The 26,913-nt window shown below is 55.6% G+C and overlaps 1 protein-coding gene across 1 annotated transcript; it reads right to left on the reverse strand.

The window, feature by feature from the left end:
* Positions 1-14,200: 14,200 nt before the first annotated feature.
* On the reverse strand, positions 14,201-20,416 carry HS3ST6 (heparan sulfate-glucosamine 3-sulfotransferase 6). The gene is made up of 2 exons (XM_063101185.1): positions 20,004-20,416; positions 14,201-14,844 (listed from the first exon to the last, which is right to left on the reverse strand). Exons 1-2 carry the CDS (start codon positions 20,414-20,416, stop codon positions 14,229-14,231), a joined length of 1,029 nt encoding a protein of 342 aa, XP_062957255.1. The 3' UTR covers positions 14,201-14,228.
* Positions 20,417-26,913: the final 6,497 nt, after the last annotated feature.

The following is a 26,913-nucleotide window of genomic DNA, read 5'->3' on the forward strand; positions in this document are numbered from 1 at the left end:
GGGCCAGCCACAAATATTTGCACAGGTAAACATGATTTAGAAAATGAAGTCAGCTGAAGTGTGGAGATGAGAGGGGAGGAGAGAGTGAGTCCCACCGAGCTCCACGCCCGGGCGTCTGAAGGGGGCCATTCAAACAGGTCTCCATGTCGCTAAAGCTATCTACCTGTAGGGTTCTCAACGAGGTGTGGTGTTGCCCCCCGTGGGACACTTTGCAACATCTGGAGACATTTTTGGTTGCCTTGATTTGGAGGTGCTACTGGCCTCTTGGGGGTAGCAGCCAGGGAAGCTGCTAAGCGTCCTCCAGTACACAGGACAGCCCCACAGCAGAGAACCGTCTGGCCCCAAACATCAACAGTGCCGAGGGTAAGACCCCTGTGCTAAAGTGGTTGATCTATGGCCCTCAGCACAACTGATCATGCCTCCTGGAAAGACTATCTTTGCTTGGATTCCAGAATAGCACACACTCCCACTGTCTTCCCGTGTTGGTGGCTGCTGCTTCTCAGCCCTGTGTCTGGTTCCCCCTCACAGCCCCAACTCTAAATGTTGGAGGGCCCCAGAGCTCAGTCCTCTTCCCTCTCTGTCTCCAGCTTACCATCACTCCCCAGATTAGTGCAAACAGGTTCATGGCTCAAAATACCTGCCACACATTGGTGCCCCAAATCAGCATGTTCAGGTGGACCGTCTCTCCTGAACTTCTCGAGTCTAGTCTATCCACCTTCCAACTGGACACTTCCACTTGGATGTCTAAGCAAGATCTCAAACTTAACATATTAAAAATGGACTGATCCCCTCCCCCTACCACCCCCCAGATCTGTTCCTTGCGCAGTCAATGGCAACCCCGTCCTTCAAGGGCTCCAGCCAAAAACCTCAGAGTCCTCTCTATTGCCTATTGCACAACCCAAATCAAGTCTCTAGGCCAGTCTGTATGTTCTGCCTTCCCCCACTTTCTCCTCACCCCCTCCTCCCAGTCAGTCTTGCCGCAATTACTGTAGCAGCCTCCTGCATGGCCTCCCTTATTCCAACCTTGCCACCCCCAGTCTCTTCTCCACACAGCAACCAAGTACATCAAAGTCTCCAGCTCTCCCATCTCACAAGGCCTCCACACTTCCCCCTCCCCCACCTCTCTCTCTCTCCATCTCTCTCCCCAGCATGCTCCTGCCTCAGGACCCTTGCACTTGATTCTCTCTGTCATGAATGCTCTTTCCCCAGATGTCAGCATGGCTTGATTCCTTCAAGTTTTTGCTTCATAAAATCTTCCCTGGCAACTCCTTTTAAAAATGCAGCTCTTCCCAACTCATTCTATAAGAGTCAGGATTACCCTGATAACCAAAACCAGACAAAGACATCACAAGAAAAGGAAACTACAGACCAATATCTCTATGAATGTATATACAAAAATTGTCAAAAATTACTAACAAACAAAATTCAGCAATATATAAAAAGGATTATACATCATTACTAATCGAGATTTATCTCAGGAATGCAAGGCTGGTTTAACATGGGAAATCAATGAATGTAATATGCCATATAAATATGATAAAGGACAAAAGCCTCATAATCATCTGTATTTGTCCATTTCTGTTGCTTATAACATAAGTACCTGAAACTAGGTGATTTATAAGGAAAATAAAATTTATTGCTTACAGTTTTAGAGACTGAGAAGTCCAAAGTCCAGGGAAGACATTTGGTGAAGGCCTTGATGGTGGTGACAGTGACCCAGGGGTCTCACATGGCAGAAAATAGCAGAGCAGAGAGGTAATTCCTCATGTACTCTCCTTTTTAAGGCCCTCAGAACCGCACCCCTGACCACCATTATTAATTCATTCACTATGGCATAGTTCTACAATCTAATCACCTTTTTGAGGCCGCACCTTTCAATGACCATAATAGGATTTCCCACCCTCTTAACAGTCACAGTGGGGGGCAAGCTACTAATATAAAAAACTTGGGGGACACAACATATCATCATCTCAGGAGACACAGAAAAGCATTTGACAAAATTCAACAACCCTCTGATAAAACATGCAACAACTAGGAATAGAAGTGAACTTCCTCAAATAATATAGGGCACCTACAAATAAACCACAGCTCACATCATGCTCAATGGTCAAAGACTCAATACTTCCCCTAAGATCAGGAATGAGACACCACTCTCGCCAATTCAACATTGCACTGGAGTTTCTACCAGCACAAGCAAGCAAGGAGATGAAATAAAATATATCCAGATTGGAAAGGAAGAAGTAAAACTATCCTTATTTTCAGATGGCATGATCTTGCATAGAGAAAATTCTAAGGAATCAACTAAAAAACAATTACAATAGGGGCTGGCCCGTGGCTCACTTGGTGAGCGTGGTGCTGACAACACCAAGTCAAGGGTTAAGATCCCCTTACTAGTCATCTTTTAAGAAAAAAATAAATAAATACAAATAAAATAAATAAATAAATAAAAAACGATTAGAACTAATAAACAAATTCAACAACATTGCAGAAAATTCCATTTACAATAACATCAGAAAGAACAAATACTCAGGAAAAATTTAACAAAGAAGTTCAAAACTTAAACATTGAAAGCTGCACAACATTATTGAAAGAAATTAGAGAAGACCCAAAGAAATGGAAAGATAGGGGCCTGCCCCGTGGCTCACTTGAGAGAGTGTGGTGCTGGTAGCACCGAGGCCACGGGTTCAGATCCTATATAGGGATGGCCGGTGTGCTCACTGGCTGAGCATGGTGCAGACAACACTGTGCGAAGGGTTGCGATCCCCTTACCAGTCAAAAAAAAAAAAAGAAAAAAAGAAATGGAAAGACATCACATGTTCACGGATTGAAAGATTTAATTTTGCTAAAATGGCAATACTTCCCAAACTTATCTACAGATTTAATGCAATCCCCTTCAAAATCCCAGCTGTCTTCTTTGCAGAAATTGACAAGCTGATCCTAAAATTCATATGAAAATATGTGGGACACAAAATAGCCAAAACAATCTTGAAAAATAAAAAGTTTGGAAAACTCACACTTTCTGGTTTCAAAACTTCCTACAAAGCCACAGTAATCAAGACATTGCAGTATTGGCATAAAGATAGCCATAGAGATCAGTGGATTAGTATTCAGAGAGTTCAGTCCATGTATATATTGTCAATTGATTTTTTGACAAAAATGCCAAGACAAGTCAATGGGGAAAAGAATAGTCCTTTCAAGAAATGGTGCTGGTAGGACTGGACAGTTAGCTCAGTTGGTTATACTGGTGCAAAGTCCAGGGTTTGATCCCTGTACCAGTCAATTGCCAAAAAGTTTTTTTAAAAAATTGGATCCCTACCTCATCCTATGTACAAAAATTATCTCAAAATGGAGCAAAGACCTAAATATAAGAGATAAAACTATAAAACTCTTAGAAGAAAACTTAGCTGTAAATCTTCATGACCTTGGGTTAGACAATAGTTTCTTAGATGTGGCTCCAAAAGCACCAGCAACCAAAGAAAAATTGGACTTCATTAAAATTAAAAAGCTTTGTGCTTCAAAGAACACCACCAAGAAAATGAAAAGACTGCCCATGGACTGGGAGAAAATACTTGCAAATCATATATTCGGTAGGGGACATGTATCTAGAATATATAAAGAACGATTACAACTCAAAAAAAGAAAAAAAAGACAAATAACCCAATTTAAAATGAGCGAATTAACTGATTACACGTTTCTCCAAAGACATACAAATGACCAATAAGCACGTGAAAAGATAATTGACATTACTAGTCATTAGGGAAATGCAAATCAAAACACAATGAAATACCGCTTTATACTCACTAGGATGGCTAGAATAAAAATGTCAGATAAAACAACTGTGGGTAAAGATGTGGAGAAATTGAAGCTGTGTCCCCTTCACATGTAGGCAGCTCCGCCCCCTGCGTCCCCAGCTCTGACCCACTTCCAGGACGCACGTGGGGATGGGAAGCAACAATTCTTTTTCTCAGACTCTACATTAGTCTTCCGTGGCTGCTGTGGAAGAGCACCAAAACCTATAGGGCTTAAGACCACAGAAATTTATTCTCTCATAGTTCTGGAGGCCAGTTGCCCAAAATCCAAAATCAAGGTGTCTGCAGGGCTGTGCTCCCTCAGAAGGCACTAGAGAGGATCCTTCTTGCCTCCTCCAGGTTCTGGTGGTTCCCAGTATTCCTTGGCTTGGGGCCACGTCACTCCAGTCTCTGCCTCCCACTCCACCTCACCTCCTCCTGTGTGTCTCTGTGTCCTCGTCCCTTCTTATAAGGACAACCGTCATTGGATTTAGGGACCACGCTAAATCCAGGATGACTTCCTCTCAAGATCCTTAACTAATTGTATCTGCAAAGATTCTATTTCCATATTAGGTCACATTCACAAGTTCTGGGTGGATGTGAACTTGGGGAGTGCCACTTAACACACTACAGACCCCTTTGGCAGGTAAGTTCCCATGGATTCATTCGTTTCCTGCCACCTGGGGCAGGAGCCGCCTGTGGAGGTCTGAGTTCCCACCTTGGAGTCCAACTCCACTTACGGACAGGGCTGTGAGGGAGTCCCTTGGAGAACGCAGGGCTTGAACAGTGAGGTCTGCCTGGATCGCACCAAGCACGTCACGGGACTAGAAACATCCCAGAAACATTCCTGGTGGCAGCATGTACCTTACACAACCCCCTGGTTGCTGCTGGGCTGCAGACACAGACCATGGCCACCACTGTCTGCCAGCTCCTGCTCAATGTCACAGCAGGAAGAAAGCAGGGTGTTGTCACTAGGTTTGGCATATCTTATCCCCAGCATTTCTCTCCTTCCCTGCCCCGTCCTCCAGCCCACAGGCTCCACCGTGCAGATGCGGGCTTCTGCAGGACCACGCGGTCTCCTCCATGGCCCACGGACCCGTGACTGAAAGTGTTTGTGTTTACAACAGGACAGGGACTAAACGTTTGTTTCTGGCAGGAATTAATACTGAGAGTATGATATTTAATGAAAACCAGACCACACCCCACTGGATCTCACCGAGAGTGGTGCCAGCCTTGCCAGTCTTTGAGGGGAGGAGTGCCGGGGTAGATGATTCCAGTGAGTTGCCCACCCACGAGGGCCCATGGGTGGAAACCACTGGTGGAAACCAAATTGCCATCCCAGAGCTTCCGGATTCTTCTCCACACCTCATCGTTCAGAAGCTGAGGGCAGCACAAGCCGTGTCTGAGCTCTGTCTGCCCTGTCTTCCAGAACATTCTTCCTGGTTGGCTTGCCCAGTTGTATTAGTTTTCTGCTGCTGCATAAGAAACAACCACAACTTTAGCAGCTCAAAACAGCACCCACTTATATCACGGCTCCACCAGGCCTCTGCTGGGTCTCACGAGGCTGTAGTCAAGGTGTTGGAGGGGCAGGGATTTCCTCGGAGGCCCAGGGCCCTCTCCCAAGCTCACGTGGTTGAGGGCAGAATTCATTTCCTTGTGTTGAAGGCCTGGGGTCCCTGTTTTATTGCTGGTCATGGTCGGGGACCACTCTCAGCATTCAGGGGCTGCCTGTGGTTCCTTTCCATGAGGCCCTTCGACATTCACAGCACAGCTGCTCCTTTCTTCCAGGCCAGCAGGAGGAATCTCTCCAACCTCTTCCGTTTCTGCCTTAGAGTTCTTTTTTATTTTTTTATTGAGGTGATAATTATATGACATAAAATTACCCATTTTATTTTATTCTATTTATTTTATTTTTGGCGGTTGGCCAGTACAGGAAAAATTACCCATTTTAAAAAGATCAATTCAGTGGCATTTAGTAGAATCACAATATTGTGTGACCACAACCTCCATCTAGTTTTACAACATTTTCATCGCCCCAAAAGGAGACCCTGTACCCATTAAATTAGACCCCCTTTTAAGAGCCCACCTGATTAGCTCAGGTGCACCCAGGATACTCTCTTATATGATGAGCCCAAAGTCAATTGCTTAAAAACTGAATCACAGGAGTGACATTCATCACATTTAGAAGTCCCCCCACACTCAGGGGCTGGGGATTTTACTGGATGTGCGCACGTCTCGGAGCTCTGCCTCCCACACCTATCCATCCAAGGACTAGCCCTGAGGGGTGCTTCCTCCCTCTGCACCCCTTGAACCCCACACCCAGCACTGGCTGTGAAGGCAGGAGCCGCAGACAGACAAATCCGGGTGTGCATGGCATGTTCTGCCAGTTCCTCGTAACCTGTGTCCCTTCGCAGCCTCAGTTTACCCATCTGTAAAATGAGAATAGCACAGCCACTTGACACATAAATAAACTGGCATGGGTTAAGCGTCTGCCAGATGCCAGCATGGTGCCTCGAATGCTGAGCACATTCTGCATAAACCTCGCCAGCATGATTCCCAATCCCTGTACACAGCGAGTGCCCAGAAAACGTGAGCTGTCGCCATGGTCATAGCATCTGCCTCTTTCCTTCTCTCCACCTCCCACAACTTCTGGGCTCCTTCCGAGCATGTCCTGAGGCAGGCAGTGAGCTCCCAGGGGCCAGGGCGTGCTGATTCTGTTTCTCTGGCTCATCCGTGCCTTGCTGTGTCACCCCATTCTGCACCCCACCAGGACTGGCCAGTGATGGAAACACGGGAGCCCCCTGCATCACTCTTGCACAGGGGGGCTCCACGCTTCCCAACCGGAGTCCAGACAGTAAAACCAGTCTCCAAATGTTCTCCCCCAAAACTTGGTGTGGTTGGCAGGAATCCCCTCCCCTGCTGCACAGCCGCCTGGCCCTGGGTGGAGATGGGCTTTCCCTGCGGCACTCAAAGCGTTTGTGTCCGGATTGGCTTTCCATCAGATATCCCATCCTCCCTCATGGAAGGCAGAAGGGACACGATAGGATCTGACTGTGGGAGATTGTCAGGTCAGGCCAGCTCTCCCCATGTGCAGGGCCCCTCGAGGAGGACAAGGAGCAGGGAGACCCTGAGAACAGCATCTCCAATTGTCCTGCCTTGCCCGACTGCTGTTCTCGCTCTCCCTTAATCAGGATATTCTCATCTGAAACCTTCTGACAACAGTTTTGCATTAACTGTTTTGGTTGACTGACTGTTTTCATACGGCTCTTCCAGTGAAAAGCACACGCAATGTGGCTCAGATTAAGCAGTATGAAAAGAATTCTCAGCCTCAAAGCCGGGAGCTTGGCTTTGAGCAGAGAAGGATCCTCGTCTTCTGTTCTCGCTTTAGACGAGAGTCATCATTTCCAAAAACGTGGGGCCCAACATTCCACAGCAGCAGGACTGGGGCAGTTTGGGTGGCCTGCAGGTGGCACGCACACCTTGAGTCTCCATGGCCTTGGTGGTCTGCTGTCCATCAAGTCTCCCTGGTGGCCACCATGGCCAGGGTCCCCCGAGAGCCAGGCCTCCAACTGCGATCCTGGCCAGGCCCTGCCCAAAACCCCTTTGGAGATGCAGCGCTTGGCACCCTGTCCAGAGGGTAGGGCCGGCCTCTGGACCCCAGCAGCCTGGCCAGCCTCCAGGAACCATCATGTGCCCTGCCTCTCCTGCCCACCCTCAATCCCTCTGGGGTTTTGAGCAAGCCTCTCTCACCCAGGCCAGCTTGCCCTGCACAGACTGTGCCTCCAGCTTGCCCCTCACATACTGTGCCTCCAGCTTGCCCTGCACACACTCTGCCCCCAGCTTGTCCCAGTCTTCCTGGGCTCACAGCCCCTGCCCTGGGAGGAGGCCAGAAAGCCTCTGAGGTGGGGTGTGGCGGGACTAGCCCCTGCTTGCGGACACTGACACATGCCCAGCCCAGGGCTGCTTGGAGCCAGAATGATCCAGAGCACAGTTCACGTCTGAAACAGTCCATGGCTTGGCGAGGGGCTGGAACTCCTAAGGGAACAGCAGCTCCTGGCACGAGCTGGTGCCCTAACCGGGTTTTCTTAGACTCTGTGATTGTCTATTTGGAATCTGTTCATCACAGGCTGAACTAGCAGCCACATTGTTTACCTCACCCTGCCATCCAGAGCCATCCTTTGACCCACCTCCTCACCTAATTCACACTTCCCTGCCCTAAATCACCAGGGCCAGGTACCAAACAGCGAGGGGCGGCCCCTGTGCCCCCCACCCACAAGAATTATCCAAATGAACCAATCCTAGACTGTCTCCATTGCCCTTCCCTTCCCATGGGAACCCCAGCTTGCCCCTCATGCCCATTGCCTCCTTACCCCTCTGCTTCTTGCTCCTGTAGCCCTGGGGGATGAACTATGCCCCCTTGTCCTGGGAGCATAGTAACAAAAATCTCTCAATGGCATTGGCCTCGCTGAGTCACTGCTGTCAGCTCCGTACAGTAAAAATCCCAAGGGCACATTTTGAGACAGCTGGTTTGTGACCCGGGTCTCCGGCCCTAATTGCAGACTCACGATCTTCATAGTCAGATAAGGAGTCATGGGAAAGAACCATCTTCAGGCAGTGTATGGAAAGAAATCTCAGTCAGGAAATAAAACTATTGCCTTCAGAAATACTTAGCAGCCCTGAGCACCTGTAGCTCATGAAACTAGGGAACCATGTGGTCACTCCAGCAATCTTCAGTTTGCAGGGGCAGGGGGCAACTCCTGCCACCCAACACCAGCTCCTGCAGCCCACATCTTGCACAAGAAGCCCCAGAACCTCTTCTCAGAGCCTGCAGCCATGGCCTCCCCTCCCTGCACCTGACAGCCAGCTCTGCTCAATGTGTCTTGCTCAGAATCCCCTTTCCAGGCAGGCCCAGCCCTGCAAGGCCTTCAATGACCCCTGAGCCCACTCCCCACAGGAACTGTATGACCCAGGTGTGCTACCTCCCCTCTGAGCCTCCTCATTTGCAACAAGGATACCATCTGGGCTTTTCCTGCCATTCAGGACAGGGACCAGCAGAGACAGAAAAGACAGATATTGACCGATGCTGGATGCACAGGCTCACGGGGGGCAGTGGGCGGTCTGGCAACCCCCGCCTGAGCCTGAGTGGTCAGACTTGCCTGAGGAAGCCCTCTAGTACCCTGATCATCTCTGTCCATCCTGGTTCGATCCTTGGGGGACAGAGATACTTCAGAAGCCACATGTCTGGTTCCCTGCTGACAGCAAGGTCAGGGCTCAGCCAGGGGAGGACATGTGTTCTACTCTATTTCTTTCTTTTTTTTTTTTTACAAACACAATATAGTTTGGGGACTGGCTTATTTCATTTAGCATGACGTATCAGAGATTCCTGAACGTTGTAGCATGTATCAGAACATCATTCCTTTTTATGGCTGAATTACAGCCCACTGTATAGACAGACCACATTTTGATTATGCACTCCTCCATGATGGGCACAGGGCTGTTTCCACCTCCGGGCTCTTGTGAGTAATGCTGCCATGAACACAAGTGTACAAGTATCTGCTTGAGACCCTGCTTTCAATTATTTGGGGTATATACACGGAGGGCCTATTTTACAGTCAGAATTTTTTTTAACCAACCCTCCATCCCCCAACCACGGCCTGTCTGTCCCACCTCAAGGCACCTGCTGTCCCCGTGCCCTGACAGGCTGGTCCTGCTTCAGGGGGTAGGTGAAAGGTCTTCTCTCCGAGGGGCTCTCCCAGGTCAGCTCTCTCTCCTCTTGCTCCCTGTCTCAGCCCCTTGCGACGCTTCCTGGTGCCTGTCATGCTCTGTAATTCCTGCTTCACTCTCGCAGGTGCCTGGTGGTTTGCTCTGTCTCCCCCCACACACTGAGACTCCACACAGGAGGGGACCAAGCCTAGCCTGTCTGCCTTAGAACCACACGTCCAGGCCCCGTGGTCCATGTTGACTGAAAGAATGAATGAACTTGCTCTTTCAGCCCTTGTTCCCTGGACCGCTTCCCAGTTCTCCAGATAGTCCAGCAGGGCTCCACCCTGACTCTCAGAACCCTGACCCTTGACCCTGGAGCATGGACGGGCAAGGCGGAGTGGGGTCAGGAACTGGCCAGGAGAGAATGGCCGATGTGCAGGCAACAGAGGAATGTGAGTTCAGAACCAGAGAGCCCAAGGGAAGAGCACAGAAGGACGGAGGACTCCAAGCCAAAGGAGTGGGGGGCTTTCTGCAGGGAGGCCCCCAGCACCGGCCCTGCCCAGGGCACTGATGGTTCGAGGAGAGTGGGGAAGGGGGGATGAAGCAGATTCATAGGGAATCTGAGGCCACCCCTGCCTCACGCACACCCCTGACACTCTGGCCTGGGCTTTGGTCCCAAGGACAGAATCCTCAGGAATCAGTCCTTGCCAATTTGAGAGGGATCTTCTGGAAAGGGAGAGTCCCACAGAAATGAACCATCAGGTTCATGACATCAGCAAATTCCCTGCCCCTCACTGCACAGCTTCCACAGGAACAGAGAAACAGAGGAACACAGTGTCCCAGCAGGCTGCCACGGCTGCCCAGACAAAAACATCAAGGGCCTGTACAACATACCAGGCTGTCCTGGGCCACGGCCAAGGCCTGCAAAGGGACCCACTGGGAAACCACAGCCCCATAGCTTCTGAATGGGAACAAGAAGCCCAGGGCAGGCTGGCACACAGTGGGGGCACTCAGGCCTGGAGGCCAGGAAAGGGGTGGGGTGGGGGCTCCAAAGAGATTCCACTCATTTAAAGTCCCCGAAGGGCTGACCCGTGGTTCACTTGGGAGAGTGTGGTGCTGATAACGCCAAGGCCACAGGTTCAGATCCCTATATAGGGATGGCTGGTTAGCTCACTTGGGAAAGCGTGGTGTGACAACACCAAATCAAGGGTTAAGATCCCCTTACCAGTCATCTTTTAAAAAAATAAAATAAAATAAAATAAAGTCCCCGAGACTTCTCTAACCCGTGGCCTGGCCCCTCCTGGAGCCCAGGAATGGGCCCATCTAAAGGCTGGAGGGGCCTCTGGATCTGTAAAGACAACAGGTCCCAGACCTGTCCACTCTGGGCCATGTGGAGACATGGACCAGAAGGATCAGGCCTTTTCCCAAAGCAAAAGGGGACTCACAGGGGCTGCCCAGAGCAGTACCCCCATGATCCAGGCTTTACCCCGGGGCCCCAACTTCTCCCTCCCTCAACTGCCCCACCCTGCATAGCCACCCTTAGGAGCCTGCAAGGGGGAGAGCCAGAGGCCACCTTCCCTGGCCCTCCAGCCTCAGGCCTGTCTCCCTGGAGGAGGGCAGGGTCAGCAGGGACACCCCCAGCTGTGCTCTGAGGACCTCCAGATCCTGCCTGACCTCATCCTTGTGGCTGGTGGTACGTTCCCTGTGAATGGGGGATCACAGAGCAAGCACCCCTCAGGAATGGATGGCATGGTGATGGGGTAGATAAGGAAAGGGAGGCAAGCTGCTGACACTTTCCAGGGCTCCTCTCCTCATCTAGGACAAGGCCTCACAAGAGGAAAATACTTTCAGGCCAGTGGGGAGGGTGGATCCAGGTGCCAATCCCTTCCCATCTCCAGCTTGATACAGTGGCCACAGGGGCCAGGGTCTGCTCAGAGTTTCCAGACTCTGCCGGCGGCAAGGCCCAGAGTAGAGAGCGTGGCCCTCACGCAGACCTCCTGCCGGAACCAGCAAGAGGAAGGCCCCATGGTTCCCCAGGCCAGACCATCTGTGGCCAGAAGGTCTGAGGCTGGGTGAGGACCCTCTTCCACAGCTTCTCCAAGCCCCTTCCAGGACTCCCAGGGCTGTGAGGACCCCTACCCTTAGCCACCTTATCCCAGTCCAGCTGGGGTAGGAGGGTGGAACAGTCCTGGACCCCTTCTCCTCCACTAGGCAGAACCAGAAGAGGGTAACTAAACAAGCACTTCTCGCCCCATCTGGAACATTCCCACATGGAAAACCCACAGAGCAGCTGGGGAAGCAATTTAGAGACTTTAATTAAAGGCCGATGACGCTCCCAAGGAGCCCCACCCCCAAATGCAGCCCGTAGGACCCACCACATCTGCCCTCAGCATGTTCTGAGGCACAGCTGGGCACCTCACGCAGGGCATTGGCGGTTAGGCCGAGTTTCCACTCGGGGGTAGAGCAGAACACTGCAGCCCGCCATTCTCCTTGCTGCTTCCAGAGTCTGCCCTACAAGCCCTGAGCCCAGGCTCCAAAGCCAGGCAAACCAGTGCCCTCTGCAGCTCTGCGTCCCAGCCAGCTTCAGGAAGGAAAAAGTGGGTATCTGCGGTGGGCTCAGAAAAGGAACTCCAAATGTAGGGACTCCAAACGAGTGAGAGTACGGCTGCCCGACTCAAAGGCTGCCTCTGTCTCAGTCAGCACCTTCTGCAGGGAAAGGCATTCCAGGCAGCATGGGCAAAGTCTGTAAGGTTAGCAAGGGCACAGCAGGTGGAAGGTGCTGGCAGGGGCAGGTGCAGCAGGAGTGTGGGGGTGAGGGGAGGATGCAGGATGGGGGGCAAGCCTTAGAGGGACTTCACTGCTGCAGTCAGGTATATGGCCTTCATCCTAGAAGCAATAGGCAGTGGGGGTGGGGATTGGAGCGTTTTAAAATAATGGGATCTGCTTTACTCTGAGGACACCCCTATGGCTGCCATTCAGCGAGCTCACTATATGAGAATGAGAGGTGTCAGGGTGACAGTGAGGGGGCCCTGAAACTGTCCAGGCACCAGAAGGGTGTATCCAGGGAGGAGAAGAAACTTGTGTGGATGGGGCTGGTAACTAAGCCAGGGGCCAGGAGCTGTCCTGCCTCACTCCTGCTCCCACCACCCAGGGGAGGATGCTGTGCCAAATCCTTACAGGGGCACAGGGGGTGCAAAACTGGGACAGAGCCACCAAGCCCAGTGCCTGCCACCCAGCAGGGGTTCCAAAGTGGTCTGACACCTCCTCATGCATTCCCTGTAAGTGGAACCAGCCCTTTCCCTCCACCCACATGTGAGGTCTGAGCTGTGAAGGAGGCCCTGCCTACATCTGCCCATCACGTTGTCACTGCAGTCACTTAGTGGGTGCTGAAAGGGGAGCTGGGAACCAGCCCCCAGCCCTGCCTCTGGCCGGCCCCTCGGGGAAGCTCCAAATGGAGTGTCCTCTGGGCCCAGAAACAAGCAGGGGCAGGAAGCAGGCCTAGGGTGGCCCCCATCTCTCTCCCATTGAGCCTCTTCTCAGCATACGGATGTCAGCTGACCCCATATCCACACCACTGATGGGATCCTGTGACAAAGACGGTGGCCAAGGTGACTGGTGGGTCCATTGATTCACAGAACTTGATGGTCACCCAGAGAGGGGATGGAGGCTGACAGGCTGCCCCTCCCCTGAATATCCTCCCTCTGTGTCCCCAGGTCCCAGAACAGGGAGTGGCTCCAAGTAGCTCAGGGGTAGAAAGGCCACATCAGGGCCAAGGACATGCCATGAGACCCAAGGAGTAGCCTGGAGTGCAGAGACCACAGCCAGGCCCTGTGATAGCCCCAGGCCTAAGCAGCCCCAGAGGCCATCCTCAGGGCAGCTGGTGGGCACCTAGCAGACTGCACGTGGTCATTACTGAGGGGCCCTCTCCGGGGAGAGAGGCAGACAGGGCACCCCAGCCTGTCTGAGTCTGTCCGACTCAGGAGCAGGCAGCTGGGCTACAGATGGTCATTGGAACCAGCCCTCTCCTGGGAAGGCGCAGGATAAACGCAGCAGAGCTGGGGAAGGGAGGGCCTGGGGGAGTGGGCAGGGCCTGTGGGGGCGGGGCCTGAAGTGGGCAGGGCTTGGCTGCAACAGCCTGGAAGCTCTTAGAAACATCACCCGCACCCCCACCACCAAGACACCTAACACCACCAGGCAATTCCACTGCAAAGGCTTCTAGAAGGGAGCATCCTGGGCACCAGGACACGGGATTAGCTGAGGTTGTGGGTGCAGCACACAGAATTGGGCAGACCCAACTTTGATCCTGCCCCATCACTCAACGGAGCAGCCTGGGGCCACAGTTTCCTCACTCAAAGTGGGGACAACACTGCTCAGCCTCCCAGGGCTGAGAAGAGAGGGCGTCCCCCAGAGTCACCCGGGCCAAGCCTCTCTGACCCTCACATGCTCACCTGTGCTCTGTGGTCAGGCACCCACCTCTGAGGACATAAAAGAAGTGGGTTTGGGGTGACACCTGGCACACAGTCAGTGCCCAGTGCAATTAGCTGGTATGGTTCTCACCTCCCTGGGTGGTGACACCTCCACCTCCAACCTCCAGGTCGAGTGGAAGAATATGGATCCAAACTTTATTTCTTAAATATTTCTTTCTACCCAGCATGTGTAGACAACCCACTCTGGCCAGATGAGCAGACATAAATTAAGGTTACCAAGCATCCCCAGGTGGGGCCGACAGGGTCTGGCTCAGTCCCAGCCGAAGTCCTGGCCAGTCATCTGGTAGAACCTGTGGTTGAATGGCCGGTAGAAGTCCTGCAGGCGCTGGACCACGGCCTGGGGCACGTGGGGGTGGTTCCGGCCCTTGGATCTGCCCAGGCAGTGGGGGCGGCTGCTGCCCGGGGCCTTCTTGAGGCAGGGGAACCCCTTGGTGGCATTGAAGTAGAAGTGCTTGTCAGTGACGACCCGCTTGAGGCCCAGGAAGTCCTGCACGTGGCCCAGCTCTCTGGCTGGGTCGCTGACCAGGCGCTCACCACTGACAAACAGGAAGCGGGACAGGGGGAAGTAGCGCAGCCAGCAGTCCAGGTGCTGGGCATAGAGGCCAATGCGCACGGCGCTCCAGGCCGTGTCCACCAGGCCCGGGCCACGGCCAAGGGCCAGAGCGCCGAAGCTGGGCAGGCCCGGCGTCTTGGAGAGCATCTGGGCGTAGTCGGAGATGGCCCGGGTCACCGGGTTCCGTACCACCACGATCAGCTTCATGTCCCGGGACATGCTGTGGATGCGGCGAGGGGCCTCATGCGTCACAAAGTAGCTGGGGGTCTTCTCCACAGTGATCTGCCCGTCCAGGGTCCGTGGCATCAGGCTCCTGCAGGCCGGGTGGGAGAAGAGGGGTCTGAGCAGTGCCCCCCCGGCTTCTCCTACTCTACACCTGCTCCCTGGGACCCAGGATTAACGGCCCCCTACCTCCAGGGACAACCGGGCCTGCAGGATGGGCAAGCCTCCTAAAGTGCCTGGTGGCACCTGGGCTGTGGGCTGCAGCAAGGCTTCTTGCCAGGCTGCCCCTGCATAAGACTGCTCTAGGGATCACAGGGCAATGGTCACTGGGGGGCACCAGAAAGCTCTTCACCCCTTTTATTGTCCCTGCACAGGCTGTGCCATCCCTCAGCCCAAGTGCCAGCTCCCTTGAGTCCTGGCAATCCCCACCGGGCCCACCCCCAGGAGCTAGACTGTGCCCCAGCCCTGGCACTCTCTTCTCACCCCAGACCAAGTGCCCTGAGGCCAGCCCACCTGGATTCACCACCACAGTGCCCACTCGAGGCCACACTTTCCCTCAGGGACTAAGTGTGCCCCTTAAATTAGGCCATCAATGATTGATCAGTATCCCCGACAAAGGGTGACCCTGTTTCTCTTGCTCCCTCCCCTGAATTTAATTACATCCCTGCTAATTCTCACCGACCTGGGCCACATTCAGAATGCCAAAAAGCTACCAGCACAGCCCAGCACCTCCTGAAAAAGTTGTGAAGTGGGTGTGCCCAGCTTGAGGACCCGTCCTGAGACCCTGGGCCACCTGGGCCTCCCAGACCTCACAGGGACCCCAGGGTGCCAGGACGAGCACGCAGCATTTCTGAGAGTCCCCTCATTTGGACCCTGGAGGGGAGGAGGGCACTGACCAAAGCCCAAGGTTCCAGAGCAGCTGGCTGACCACAGCCCCCTGACTGCCCCAAATCTGGGGAAGCCCATCCTCAGTGCCCAACCCGGGCAGGCCCAGGCACTCGAGTGGTATCCAAGGTGGCACCTGCCAGCCACGTTGTTCAGGGTGAGGTGAGGCGGGGCAGGGTGCGGCAGCTGAGCAAACAACTCCAGGATAGGAACTAGGTCAACAGAGGCAGAGGCTGTGGGGACCTGTGCTAGGGAGGGGATGTCTCTGCCCAACCATGCCTAGCCCTGCTCCTGTCCTCTGAGGGGGCTTCCCCCCACCCGCCTCCCCGATAGCCCGCAGGACTGGCCCCAGCCAAGAGGCTGACACACAGGGCAAAGTCCAGGTTTCAGCCAGGCTGAGTGGCCCCCAGCCTAGAGCCCTGGGAGGCATGGCTCAAGTCTTCTTTCTGCTCAGACGCCCAAGGAAACTCAGGCCAGGCCAGACACATGTGCACAGACGCATGCACTGGGGTGCCTGGCCTGGAGGGTGCTGGTGGTGGGACAGGAGGGGGCACGAGCTGCATCAGGCAAGAGTGAATGAGATTGGGAGTGCCAGGCTCCCCCGACGTGGCACGACATGAACTGGGACTCCTACCCCTCAAAACAAGGCCCTGGGCAGAGCTGGTCTTCAGAAGTCATGGTGGGGGGACAATTCTGCTTTCTCCATCTTGATGACAAAACATGCTGGCCACACCCATGGCCCCATTTGATAGGCAGGTACACTGAGGCTCAGAGGGAGCCAAGAGCCCTGGAGGGGAGGAGGGGCCCTCAGCCCTCCCAGCCGTGGCCTGCTTCCGAACCATCTGGAAGGGGGCATTTGCTTGGCTTCTCTCCCAGACCCTGCTCCCACCTCTACCTCAGGCAGCTGGGAATCCACCAGGAAACAGCATCCAGCCCTCCTGGGATAAATGCAGACCTCAGGTGGCAGCGCCAGGGTCTGAGGCCCAGGCTGCAGCCCAGCATGGCCAGCTCAGGGGACCCCTTTTTCCCAGAGAGGGAAGTCATAGAAGGGGAGCCCCTCCCCCACTGGACCTCGCTGCTGAGACCCATGAAGAGAAGCCTGTGCTGGTGAGGGGAGGGGACCAGGCCCTTCATCCGCCCTCCACAGGGAAGCAAGCAGACTCCTCCCCTCCCACCTTGGACACACCATGACCCCAGGCACCAAGTGAGCCCAGGAGCCCTCTCTCTTTCCTTTCCCAGACTGTACACGTCTTTTTTTTTTTTTTTTTATAAAGATGACCGGTAAGGAGATCTTAACTCTTGGCTTGGTGCTGTCAGCACCACGCTCAGCCAGTGAGCAAACCGGCCATCCCTATATGGGATCCAAACCCATGGCCTTGGTGTTATCAGCACCACATTCTCCTGAGTGAGCCATGAGCCGGCCCCAGACTGGACACTTCTGGGTCTGAATACCCCCCACCCCTTCAGTCCTGCTGGAGGGAGGCCTGCATGGTCGTTAGCCACCGCCCCCCATGCTTTCTCTCCAAGGAAGTCAGAGGGATAGAGAGAGCTCCACAAGGGGAGGTGCCTCCTGGACCCCCTGCTGGGGAAGGGCGGTGGGAACACAGAGGAGGGACAAGGACTTCTGAGGCCTGCTCTCGCCACAAAGCAGCTCTGAGATCTGAGATATTTGAGGTCAGTTACTTACCCTCCCTGGGCCTCAGAAGCCGGTCCAGCAGAGTATGGAGGGTGGTGATGAGGGCTTTTGGGGAGTGGGAGAGTCTGGGGGGAGGATGTGAGGAGAAAGACTCTGATCCCTCCCCGCAGAGCCCCCCTCATCTGGCCTGCATTTCCCTGCGGCTCCCACCCGGCCCTGGGTGGCTCTCCCTGTCTTAGCTCCCCCCACCTCTGCACCCAATCTCCGTGTCCCACACCTCGCCTGACCCCAGGCCTGGGATCTAGTGGAAACCGTTTATCCTTCTGATCCCAATGACAGAAAGTGCTGGGGGTTGGGAGGAGGGGATTGCGTCCCCAGCCACGGGATCCTCTCCCTGGAATTAAAGTGGAGGTGGGTAAGTCCTACAGAAGCCTGGGTCCCTCCCCGCTACATACTCACACCCCACTCCCTGCAATCACTGCTCTGGCACCCCAGGAACTAACTGCATTCCCCCCCACCCACATCCCTCCTCACCTCCTCCTGCTTTTCGAAAATACTGTGGTCAAAGTACAACCCCCACCTGCTCCCAGGCAGGCACCCCTCCCAGACCAAGACCTGGGGGTCTCTGTGTAACCCCAGCACCTGGCAGATGGAAGGCACTCAGTGAGTGAGGGAACGGATGAAAATGTGTCTGAGTTTGGGGGTGCTCAGGGGCCACAGTGCCCAAGACGGAAAATTCAAGAACTTGAGAGATAAGCTAACTAAAGCCTGGCAAAAGGGAAAGGGTGGCTGAGGTCAACCCAGGACCCACCTGCCAAGCCCGCGGGAAAGCCAGGTCGCAGCCCAGTTGGAACAAAGTCCCAGAGACTCAACTGGAGGTGCTGGCTGCTCCTCCTCTGCTTACCTCACCCAACCCACGCCCAGAACAGCGCTCTGAGAGCAGACGCTGCCGCCTTGCATCTGGGGAAGCTGAGGCAAGGGTGGGCATTGCAAAGGCTCACTGTACACTTGCAGCTGAGGGAAGGGACAGGCAGGCACTGGTGGCACAGGCACCTGTGAACATTCCAGCCCCATGTGTGCACGTGTCGGCACACTGCCACAGGCCCCCTGAGGGCACCAGGACCCACAACATCCAGAGCCCGGCTCCACATCAGCCAGAGAGAGGTCAGTACCGGCCAGCCCCAAGGGACAGGCCGGATTAAGAGTGTGGAGGCTGAGGGACCTGACCCCTCCGCATCCTCTCTCTGCTCCCTCCTCTCCCCCCATTGAGGCCGGTTCTAAAAATGAGAAAGTAAAAAGTCTCTTCTCTACCAGGGTTACTCTCTTCTCCCCACGCTCCCATCCTGGGCATGTCAGTGTCCCCAAGGGACCTTCCCCAAGGTAGAGGATCTGACCCCTAGTCTGGGCCTGTACCCTGGGCTCTGAACCCTGTCAAAGCTCGTAGGCTCAGAGGCAGGCTCTGAAGCTTGTGCTCCAGTAACGGTGTGTCCTCAACCCTCAGCCCCTTCTCCCCTTCTCCCTCATCCCCTTCATCCTCCTCCTGCTCCTCCTCCCTCTCCTTCAAGCAACAGCAGGGGATTGGAGATGCTTTCCGAACCCTGCAGCACCGTCTGAGGAGGGACCAGAGTTCCCTCCCCGGAGCCTGAGCTGGGAGGACACCGGCACTCAGCCACCTTCCCCTGACCTCCAGTAGACTTCCCTAGCACCCCAGTACGGCACCAGCCCTTCAGCTCAGGAGCCATCGCAAACCTCCCCCACCCAAGCCCAGGGGTGGTTTTAATGCAAAAGGCAAAGTTAGCAAATGGGGGCGGGGAGTGGGGGAGAGGATCTGGGAACAAAGAAATTAGTGCCCCCGCAGGGGTCAAGAATCTGAGTCCCGCCACCCCCACCAATCCACCAGGTGACCTCGGGCAGGGTTCTCTCAGCTTGGGGGTGAGGCCAGAGCTTGGGGAGGAACGTACACTCTCCCTCTGTAATTTCCCCACAGGAAGGGACAGGGACCAGGGCCTCTCGCTCAACCTTCAGCGGCAGCCTCGTCAGGGAGGGGCTGGTGTTTGACATGCTGCTTCAGCTGGGGCTGGGAGCTCTCCCACATTCCACTGCCGCACCCCGAGTCCATCTTGGGTGGAGGCCAGGGCAGCTACAGAGCCCCATGCATGAGGCTGGAGTTTCAATTCCCCCGCACCCAAAGGCAGCTTCCTTCTTTTTTTAAAACCTAGTCTTTCTCCAGACTCCCAGGATCACCAAGAAGGGCTCCTTGGGCCAAGGAGTCTTGGGGAGGGAAACTGGAAGCCCCTTCCCAGGGTAAGAGGCCACCGGTCAGATGGTCGGATGTGCATGGCCAGAGTGACGGGGTGGGGAGGCAGCTGAGCACGAAGCATTTCTAACGCTCCTAAATAATCCCACGGGCTTGAAACTACTTCCCAACCGGAGTCGCACCCGCTCCCCAACCTTGCTGAGTGCCTCTGTAGACCTGAGTCGGGCTTTCCCTGGAGTTTTTAAAGTTTCTGCGACCCCCGGCCAGGTACAGCCTGTCCTCTCGGGGCCTCATCCTTGCAGTCAAGCGTGGGCCCCCGCAGACTGGTCTCAGCCCCTCCCCGCCCCCCCCCGGCGCCGGGAGACCTCACCGCGCTGAGTCCCCAGGCAGACCCCGAGGCGCACTACGCGCCCCCCGGAAGGCACCGGCACGGGCGCGCGGAAGCCGACGGCGCACGGGCCGGGACGCTCACCGGTACCAGGCGAGGCCGCGCTCGTAGCACCTGTCGAAGAAGTGGGACTCGGAGCCTAGCGCGCGGACGTCGGGGTGCAGCCGCAGGAACTCAAGCAGCGCTCGCGTGCCGCCCTTCTTCACGCCCACGATGAGTGCCTGCGGGAAGCGCCGGCGGCCCGGGCCGCTGGCCACCGGGAGGCTGGGCGCTCGCGGACCGCAGGCGGCGAGGCGCGGCGAGGCGGGCGCGGGGGCCGGCGCGGGGGCGCGGGCGGCCAGTGGGCAGCGGCCCGGGAGGGCGCAGAAGCAGAAGGCGCCAAGAACCAGCGCCACGAGCAACAGCGGGACTCGCGGAGCCCGCGGTGCGGCCCCTGGTCCGGACCCCGCGCCCTGGCCGCCCCCGGCCCCGCCGCCCAGACCCCCGCTACCTGCCATAGGGCCCCGCCGCGCCCGGGCTCGGGAGCGGGGTCCGCAGACCCGCGCGCATCCCGGCCGTCACCGAGCTTGGCCCACCGGCGCCCGCCGTCTGCGCTGCGCCCCGCCGCCCTGTAGCTGGGGAGCGGGCGCTGGGCGGGGCCGGGGGCGGGGCCGGGACGCCCTGCCCCGCCTGGGACACGCGGATACCCGCGAACACCCGGGCGGGACTCGGAGCCTCCGGGACCAACTGAACGCGCCTTCCCGGAGACCCTGAGCTCCGGCTCGCTCGGCCCCGGCGTCCTCACCCCTGCGCGGGATGGGGTGGGGATGGAGATGCGGCTGGGGCGGGGCAAGATGGAGGCAGTAACGGGCTGCGCGCGGGCCCCGGGACCGCTCTTAGAGGGCCGATCCTGGCCCCTCCGGGACGAGGGCGGCAGGCGCACGAGCCGAGCTCTGGCTTCCAGGACTGAGAGCCTCATTGCGGGGCCAAGTCAGCCAAAAAAAGGGCGTGGACCCTGGCGCCCGGCCTGCGAAGGGAGGGTGGTGAGGCCTGGCCTGCAGTCACCCTGAAGCGCCTCGCACTCCCGGCTGGCAGTCACTGGCCTTTCCCTTCACAGGGTCACAGCCCTAGGGCTGGAGAGGAGAGGGCGAGTCAAGTCTGGTTACTGTTTTAGAGTCGGGGACACGGGCTCAGAGGAGACAGGCAGCCTTCCCCGGGGCACAGCAGTGAGCCAAAGGCAGACCCGCGTCTTCTGACCCTGTCAGCCAGGTCACTGTCTGTCTGCCCAGCCTAGTGCACTGGCGTCCCCCTGGGATATCAGGAACCCATTTCAGAAGCTGGAAGAGTGGCTCCCACTGGAGGGGTGAAGGGTTGGGGGAGACCAGTGCTGGAGGGAAGGAGAGGAGTCCAAGTTCTGTCCTAGGAGCTCCCACTGAGGGTGTGAGATTCAGGAGCTATTCACAGCTACCAGGCCTGCAGGGCGCTGGACACACTTCTGGAGCTTCCCACTGCCCCAGGCTCACCAAAACCACCCCTCCACCCCTGGCCCGCACAGCCTGCAATGGAGGCAGGAGAGGGAGCAAGGCTCCAAAAGGGTGAGCAACTTGCCCAGTCTTGGGGTAAAGGTGGAACTGGACCCCAGTCCTCTGTCTGCCTCTGCCTCTGCCTCAGCTTCCTAGCAGCAGTGTTGGTGCCAACCAGACATAGGCTCCCCACAGAGGCCCAGCCTCTCTCTAGCTGATGCTGAGGGGTCTCTGTCTTGTGTTTTGCTCCATAATGAACTGTTCCTGGGCCCAGTGGCATCTGGACAAGTCCCAGCAGCCTGGGCTGCCTCTGAGGGGCAGAGGGGCTCCTTGACCCATAGACAATGCCAGAGCTCCCACCCAGGGGCAGCCCTGGCCAGAGGGGTCCACACAGGGCTGATGCAGTGAAGACCACTGACCGGGCCCCAATCCGGGTTCCAGACGCCAAGACTGCACCTGCTTGTTGGGACAAGCCTCGGCCAGGAGCTCTGTGGGCAGGTTGTTGGCACTGTCTGGGGAGCATGCTGGCACATGCAGGGTCACAGGAAGTTCTTCTTCTGGTCTAGCTTATGACGAGATTTGCTCCAGATGGGCTGGTTCTGCTTCAAGCTATCCTGGAGAGGGTCCCACCCAGGATTCCACCCACCCCTGCACCACCCACCCACCCCTGCACCACCCACCCACAGTCACAGCACTCACCATTCATGACTCCAAATTCCAGCATTCATTCCAGCCTCTCCATCTCCCTGCCCCCACACTGGCATAGTTTCCATCTCCTGGCCTTTGCTCTGCCATGCTCTCTGCCAGGATGTCTTTTCCTTAGTCCCCTAACCTGCTGAGGGCCAAAGGACCTTCCAAGAGGAATTGACCAAGAACAGCAGGACACCAAGTACCTCAGGGGCAGGGGGAGTGAGGGGCAGGGGGAGTGAGGTCCAGGGACGAGGAGTCTGCCTAGAGAGTTTGGAAGCTGGTGCCCTCCCTCCATCCTCCATCTGGCTCACAGGTGAGGGGTGGGACCACATCTAGGGAAGCCTGGGATGGCAGCCAATGTGTCCCCAGCACCTAACACAGAGCCTGGCACCCAGTAGGCACTACTAAGTAGGCATTGCTAAAATGCCAGTTTGTGGGAGGATATGAATGGGGGTAGAGATCAGGGAAGGCTTTCTGGAGGTGATGGTCAGGTAAGCACAACATCCCAGGTAGAGGAAATATTGCGGGCAAAGTCTCAGCAGCAGAGCACACCTGGAGGGCACAGGAACCTGGTTCAGTCTGACCCGAGGCTGGTCCCAGCCCCACCTTCCTCTAGTCACATGGCCTTAGGCTCCCACCATCTCTGAGCCTCCAGTCCCTTGTTTGTAAAATGGAGACTTCAATCCTGACTCTAAAGAGTCTTCTTAGTAACAGCTTGAGCTGCTGAAAGTGCAGAATTCAATGGCTTTCAGTATATTCAATATATCACACAATCATCATCACAATCAATTTCAGAACATTTTCCTCACCTCAACAAGAAATCCCATATCTATTAGCAGTCACTCCCTACTCTCCCCTCCTCCCACAGCCCTGGAAACAACCAGTCTACTTTCTGTCTCTATGGATTTGCCTATTCTGGACACTTCATAGAAATAGAATCACCCAATACTTGCCCTTTTTTGCCTGGCTTCTCGCACTGAGTATCATGTTTTCCAGGTTCATCCACTTTGTAGCATGTGTCAGGTCTTCATTCCTTTTCATGGCTGAATAATATTCCTTTGCATGGATAGACCACATTTCGTTTATTACTTCATTAGTTGAAGGACATTTGGGTTGTTTCCACTTTTTGGTTATTATGAATAATAATGCTGCTGTGTCGCTCACCTCCTGCTCTCCATCTGGTTGTGCAACCTCTGCCAAGAAACTGGCATTGCAAGTTCCCTCTGCTTAACCAGGTCTCCCCAAGGCCCCTGAAGCTTTGAGGGTCCCCCACAGCCATAGTTCATCTGGGCCCGCTGTCCAGGCAGGATGGCCAGGCAGAGGGTCTGTCTGTCCATCCTCCGTAGCCCAGCCATCAGACATGGAGAGTCAGCCTGTGGACAGTCAGGCTTGGGGTGGTGGCCAGGAGTAGGGAGAATTTGGGAGGGGAGATAGGTGAGCTGCTCAGGCTGCCAGTCCAGTAAACATCATCTCTGGAGGAGATAAGATAGGTCAGAACAGGAGGGGACAGAGGGGAAGTCGGGAGGGAGTCCTGGGGAGCAAGGTCACGGTGGGAGGAAGCCCAGCCCAGCCTCATAGATCCACGACCAGCTGACCAGCTGTCTGTGCCCCCTTCACATGAAAGGATGAGTGGACACCAGTTGACGATTCACCGGAGAGAGCTCGTTTTATTAGGCAGCACACACACATATATATAGGGCTTTAAGGGAAAGCTGATTGGTTTAAAAAACAATCCCTATTTAGCATACCGCATGGGGCTTGGGGTGAGCTGATTGGTGTGCGATTCGCGCCGGCGGGAAGGAGAATGTGGAAGAGAAGGGCAACCAGCGCCATGATGGGGTGCGGCTGAGAAGGGCTTATGTGATCAGGGTGTGATCCCTTGGGGCATTTGGGTTCTTACATCACGGACTGTAATTATTTCTTTGTGGGTGATTTTTACCCCCATCTGTCTCCACCTTCCCATGGGTTCTACAAGGGCAGAGATGGGGTCAGGTCAGTCTTGATCCTTCTGTGGCTCCACGACTAACCATGGTGAGAACTCATAAATGTTTGTTGAGTGACTGAATGACTGTGAGTGTACATCTGTGTGTGTGCGCCCCTCCCCCACACCCCTCTCCACCTCTTTCCCAGTCTGTCTCTCCCCAGGGTGGGCACCCCCAGCCTCATCCCCCACAGGTGGCAGGGTTGGTCATGCAAGCAGCTGCCCCTCTCTGCAAAGTGATTTTTTTTTTTTTTTTTTTTTTTTGTCGTTTTTTCGTGACCAGCACTCAGCCAGTGAGTGCACCGGTCAGTCCTATATAGGATCCGAACCCGCGGCGGGAGCGTTGCTGCGCTCCCAGCGCAGCACTCTACCAAGTGCGCCACGGGCTCGGCCCTGCAAAGTGATTAATGACACTGTGCAGTTCCTCCCTCCCTGCTGAACAGCTGGAGGAGATTTCACACGTGCAGGAGATCCAGGAACTCCCTCCCTCAGAACCACGCCCTATTCCACCCAGACCCACTCCTGCAGCCCGCATTCCAGCCTGCAAGGGGGGCAGAGGGGAGGTCCTGTGGCCAGGGCGGGCCATCTCTCCTTGATTTGTGTGGGGTTTTCCACTTCGGAAGCCAGAAGCCTGATTTGCTGGAGCACATAGAGGATGTGCTTCCCTCCCAGGGAGGGGCTCCTAGGAGAAGCATCACGTGACCCCCATCCCCACCCGCAGAGCCTACTGTTCTCAGTTCACCCCAGTGGAAAACCAGGAGGGGTAGGAGCCATTTGCTGGGAGTGGGAGCAATGCTAACAGTGGGGGCTGGTTCAAGCCCAGCTCTGCCCCCTCCTAGCAGGTGACCTTGGCAGGATGCTCACTGAATGTTCCTTATGAGAGGACATGTGACAGTGACTATGCACACAGAAGGGTGCTCTGAAGCTGTGCCCACCCTGGGCGACCTGAGTACCTTACAATTCTGTCTTCCCTGTGGACAAGGCTGGAGGGGAAAGGCTTCCCTGGCCAGAACCTGCAGTCTTGTTTCTGGTGACCCAGGGACACTGTGACAGAGAAAAGTCATGGGGCTAGCCAGGTGGGGCAGACCACATTCCCAGTGTTGGGAGACATACGTGAAAAAATTTCCAAGGGCTTTCCATCAACAGCAGCCACATACCTACTAGGAGCCTGCCTGCATAGGGATGGCCCTACCTGGTTCCAGCCACACTCACTCCTTTCCACTGAGTTTTCCTGGAGGAGTTAGTACAGACAGTCAATTGCTACTAGTCCCTGCTTCTCTAGGGCAGGGAGCCAGATTCCCAGGATGAATAACTAGGTCCTGCAAATTGACTCTCACCCACCAGCCTGGCCCAGCTCAATTTATAACAATGTAGCAATTCACTTCCAGGCTGGCAGTCCCAGCTCTGCAGAAGGGAAGGGGTGGTAACAGTTACCTTTCCCCACCCCATTTCCACCTCCTCTAGTTTCACAGCCCCAAGCCAGGCCTCTGGGCATGCAAGCTCTTCAGCACCGTGGGGAGAGCTGGGCATCATCCAAGTGGCCCCACATCAGGCCAGGGGCTCTGTGGCCAGGTCTGTCAAGCCATGCCCTGGCATCAATCCCCATGGACTGGAAGGTGACCATGAACACATCCATCAGGAGCAAGGGGCCTGGATGCAGGCTCAGGTGCCCCGTGCACTGCAAAGGGCACAGGACCGTGTGTATCTGTCCGTGGACACTGCATGGGTGTGCATGTCTTGTGTGTGGGTGCATGTGCATGTGAGCACAGGTGAAGGGGGGGATTCAAAGGCCTACAGCCAGGCCCCAGTCACCTTCCCAGCAACACAGAAAGCTCCAAGTCTGAAACTCCCCACACGAACAGGAGCCCATTCTGAAGAGCAAGTCCAGCCTGCCCATCGGACAGGACGACCACCAGGGAGGGCACCACTACATCCCCCCTCACTTCCAGAAGCACCCCACCCCCACAGCTGGCCAGACAGGCATGTGGCCTGTCTTGTGCTTGGTGCTCAGGGCAAAGCATCTTGGAGTAAGTATTGCAAATTCCTCCCCTACCAGGCCTCTCCTAAGCTTCAGGACCTTCAAACTGACCCCCACCCATTCTCAGAGAACAATGACCCCATCCCTCACCCCCTACACTGGTCATGGCTGCCCTCCCCCAACCCCCAGACATACACCAGGGGCTCCTGGGTTTGGAGTTCAGGGCCCAGCAAAGAACCGCACTCCTGGACTGAGAGACCAAAAAGCCAATGGAGTCCGCGGTGAAAGGGGGAGCCCAGGACCAACAGGCTGCCTCCATGGCTGGGAGCAGACACCACAGGCCCCGGCTCTGGCTGCACTTTCCTCCCAATCTCCTCTGTTCCTTCTCCTGCAACGAGGCCACCAAGCCCTTTGAAACCCAGAGTAGCTTATGAATGTCCTGGTGGAAACGAAACATAAGACAGGAAGCCAGTAACTGAACCATGGATAATCTCCATGGTTTTAAAAGGAGACAGGAACTGGCGGACGGTGAGGGGTTGGCGGTGGAGAGGGTTTAAGCCCAGGTAACCCTCAGCCCCCTCCGCAGCAGCCTTCCCTCCCGTCTGTCACTGGAGCCCCAGCAACCATCTTTCCTGTGCTTCTTACCTCCAAGCTCTATAAAGCAGAGCTCCAGTGCCCAGAGCCAGGGAAGGGTGATAGTTAGGGCTGGGGTCCCTGCATCCCCCAGACCACTGACAAACTCATGCAGATGAATGGTACACTTCTGGCGCCCGTCCAGAGGCTGTGCAACCCTGCAGTAGTTGGCAGCAGGCAGCACCACCTGATGGACGTCGGTTCGTCTGC

The sequence above is a fragment of the Cynocephalus volans genome, chromosome 6 (assembly GCF_027409185.1).
Source record: "Cynocephalus volans isolate mCynVol1 chromosome 6, mCynVol1.pri, whole genome shotgun sequence".
Classification (NCBI taxonomy): domain Eukaryota; kingdom Metazoa; phylum Chordata; class Mammalia; order Dermoptera; family Cynocephalidae; genus Cynocephalus; species Cynocephalus volans.

What these genes read in the sequence shown, in the direction of transcription:
- HS3ST6 (XM_063101185.1), bottom strand. Translation starts at nt 20,416, where the DNA reads ATGGCAGGTAGCGGGGGTCTGGGCGGCGGGGCCGGGGGCGGCCAGGGC. An exon ending in CGCGGCCTCGCCTGGTACCG is followed by an intron (nt 14,845 to 20,003) that starts GTGAGCGTCCCG and finishes CCCGGCCTGCAG; the next exon opens with GAGCCTGATGCCACGGACCC.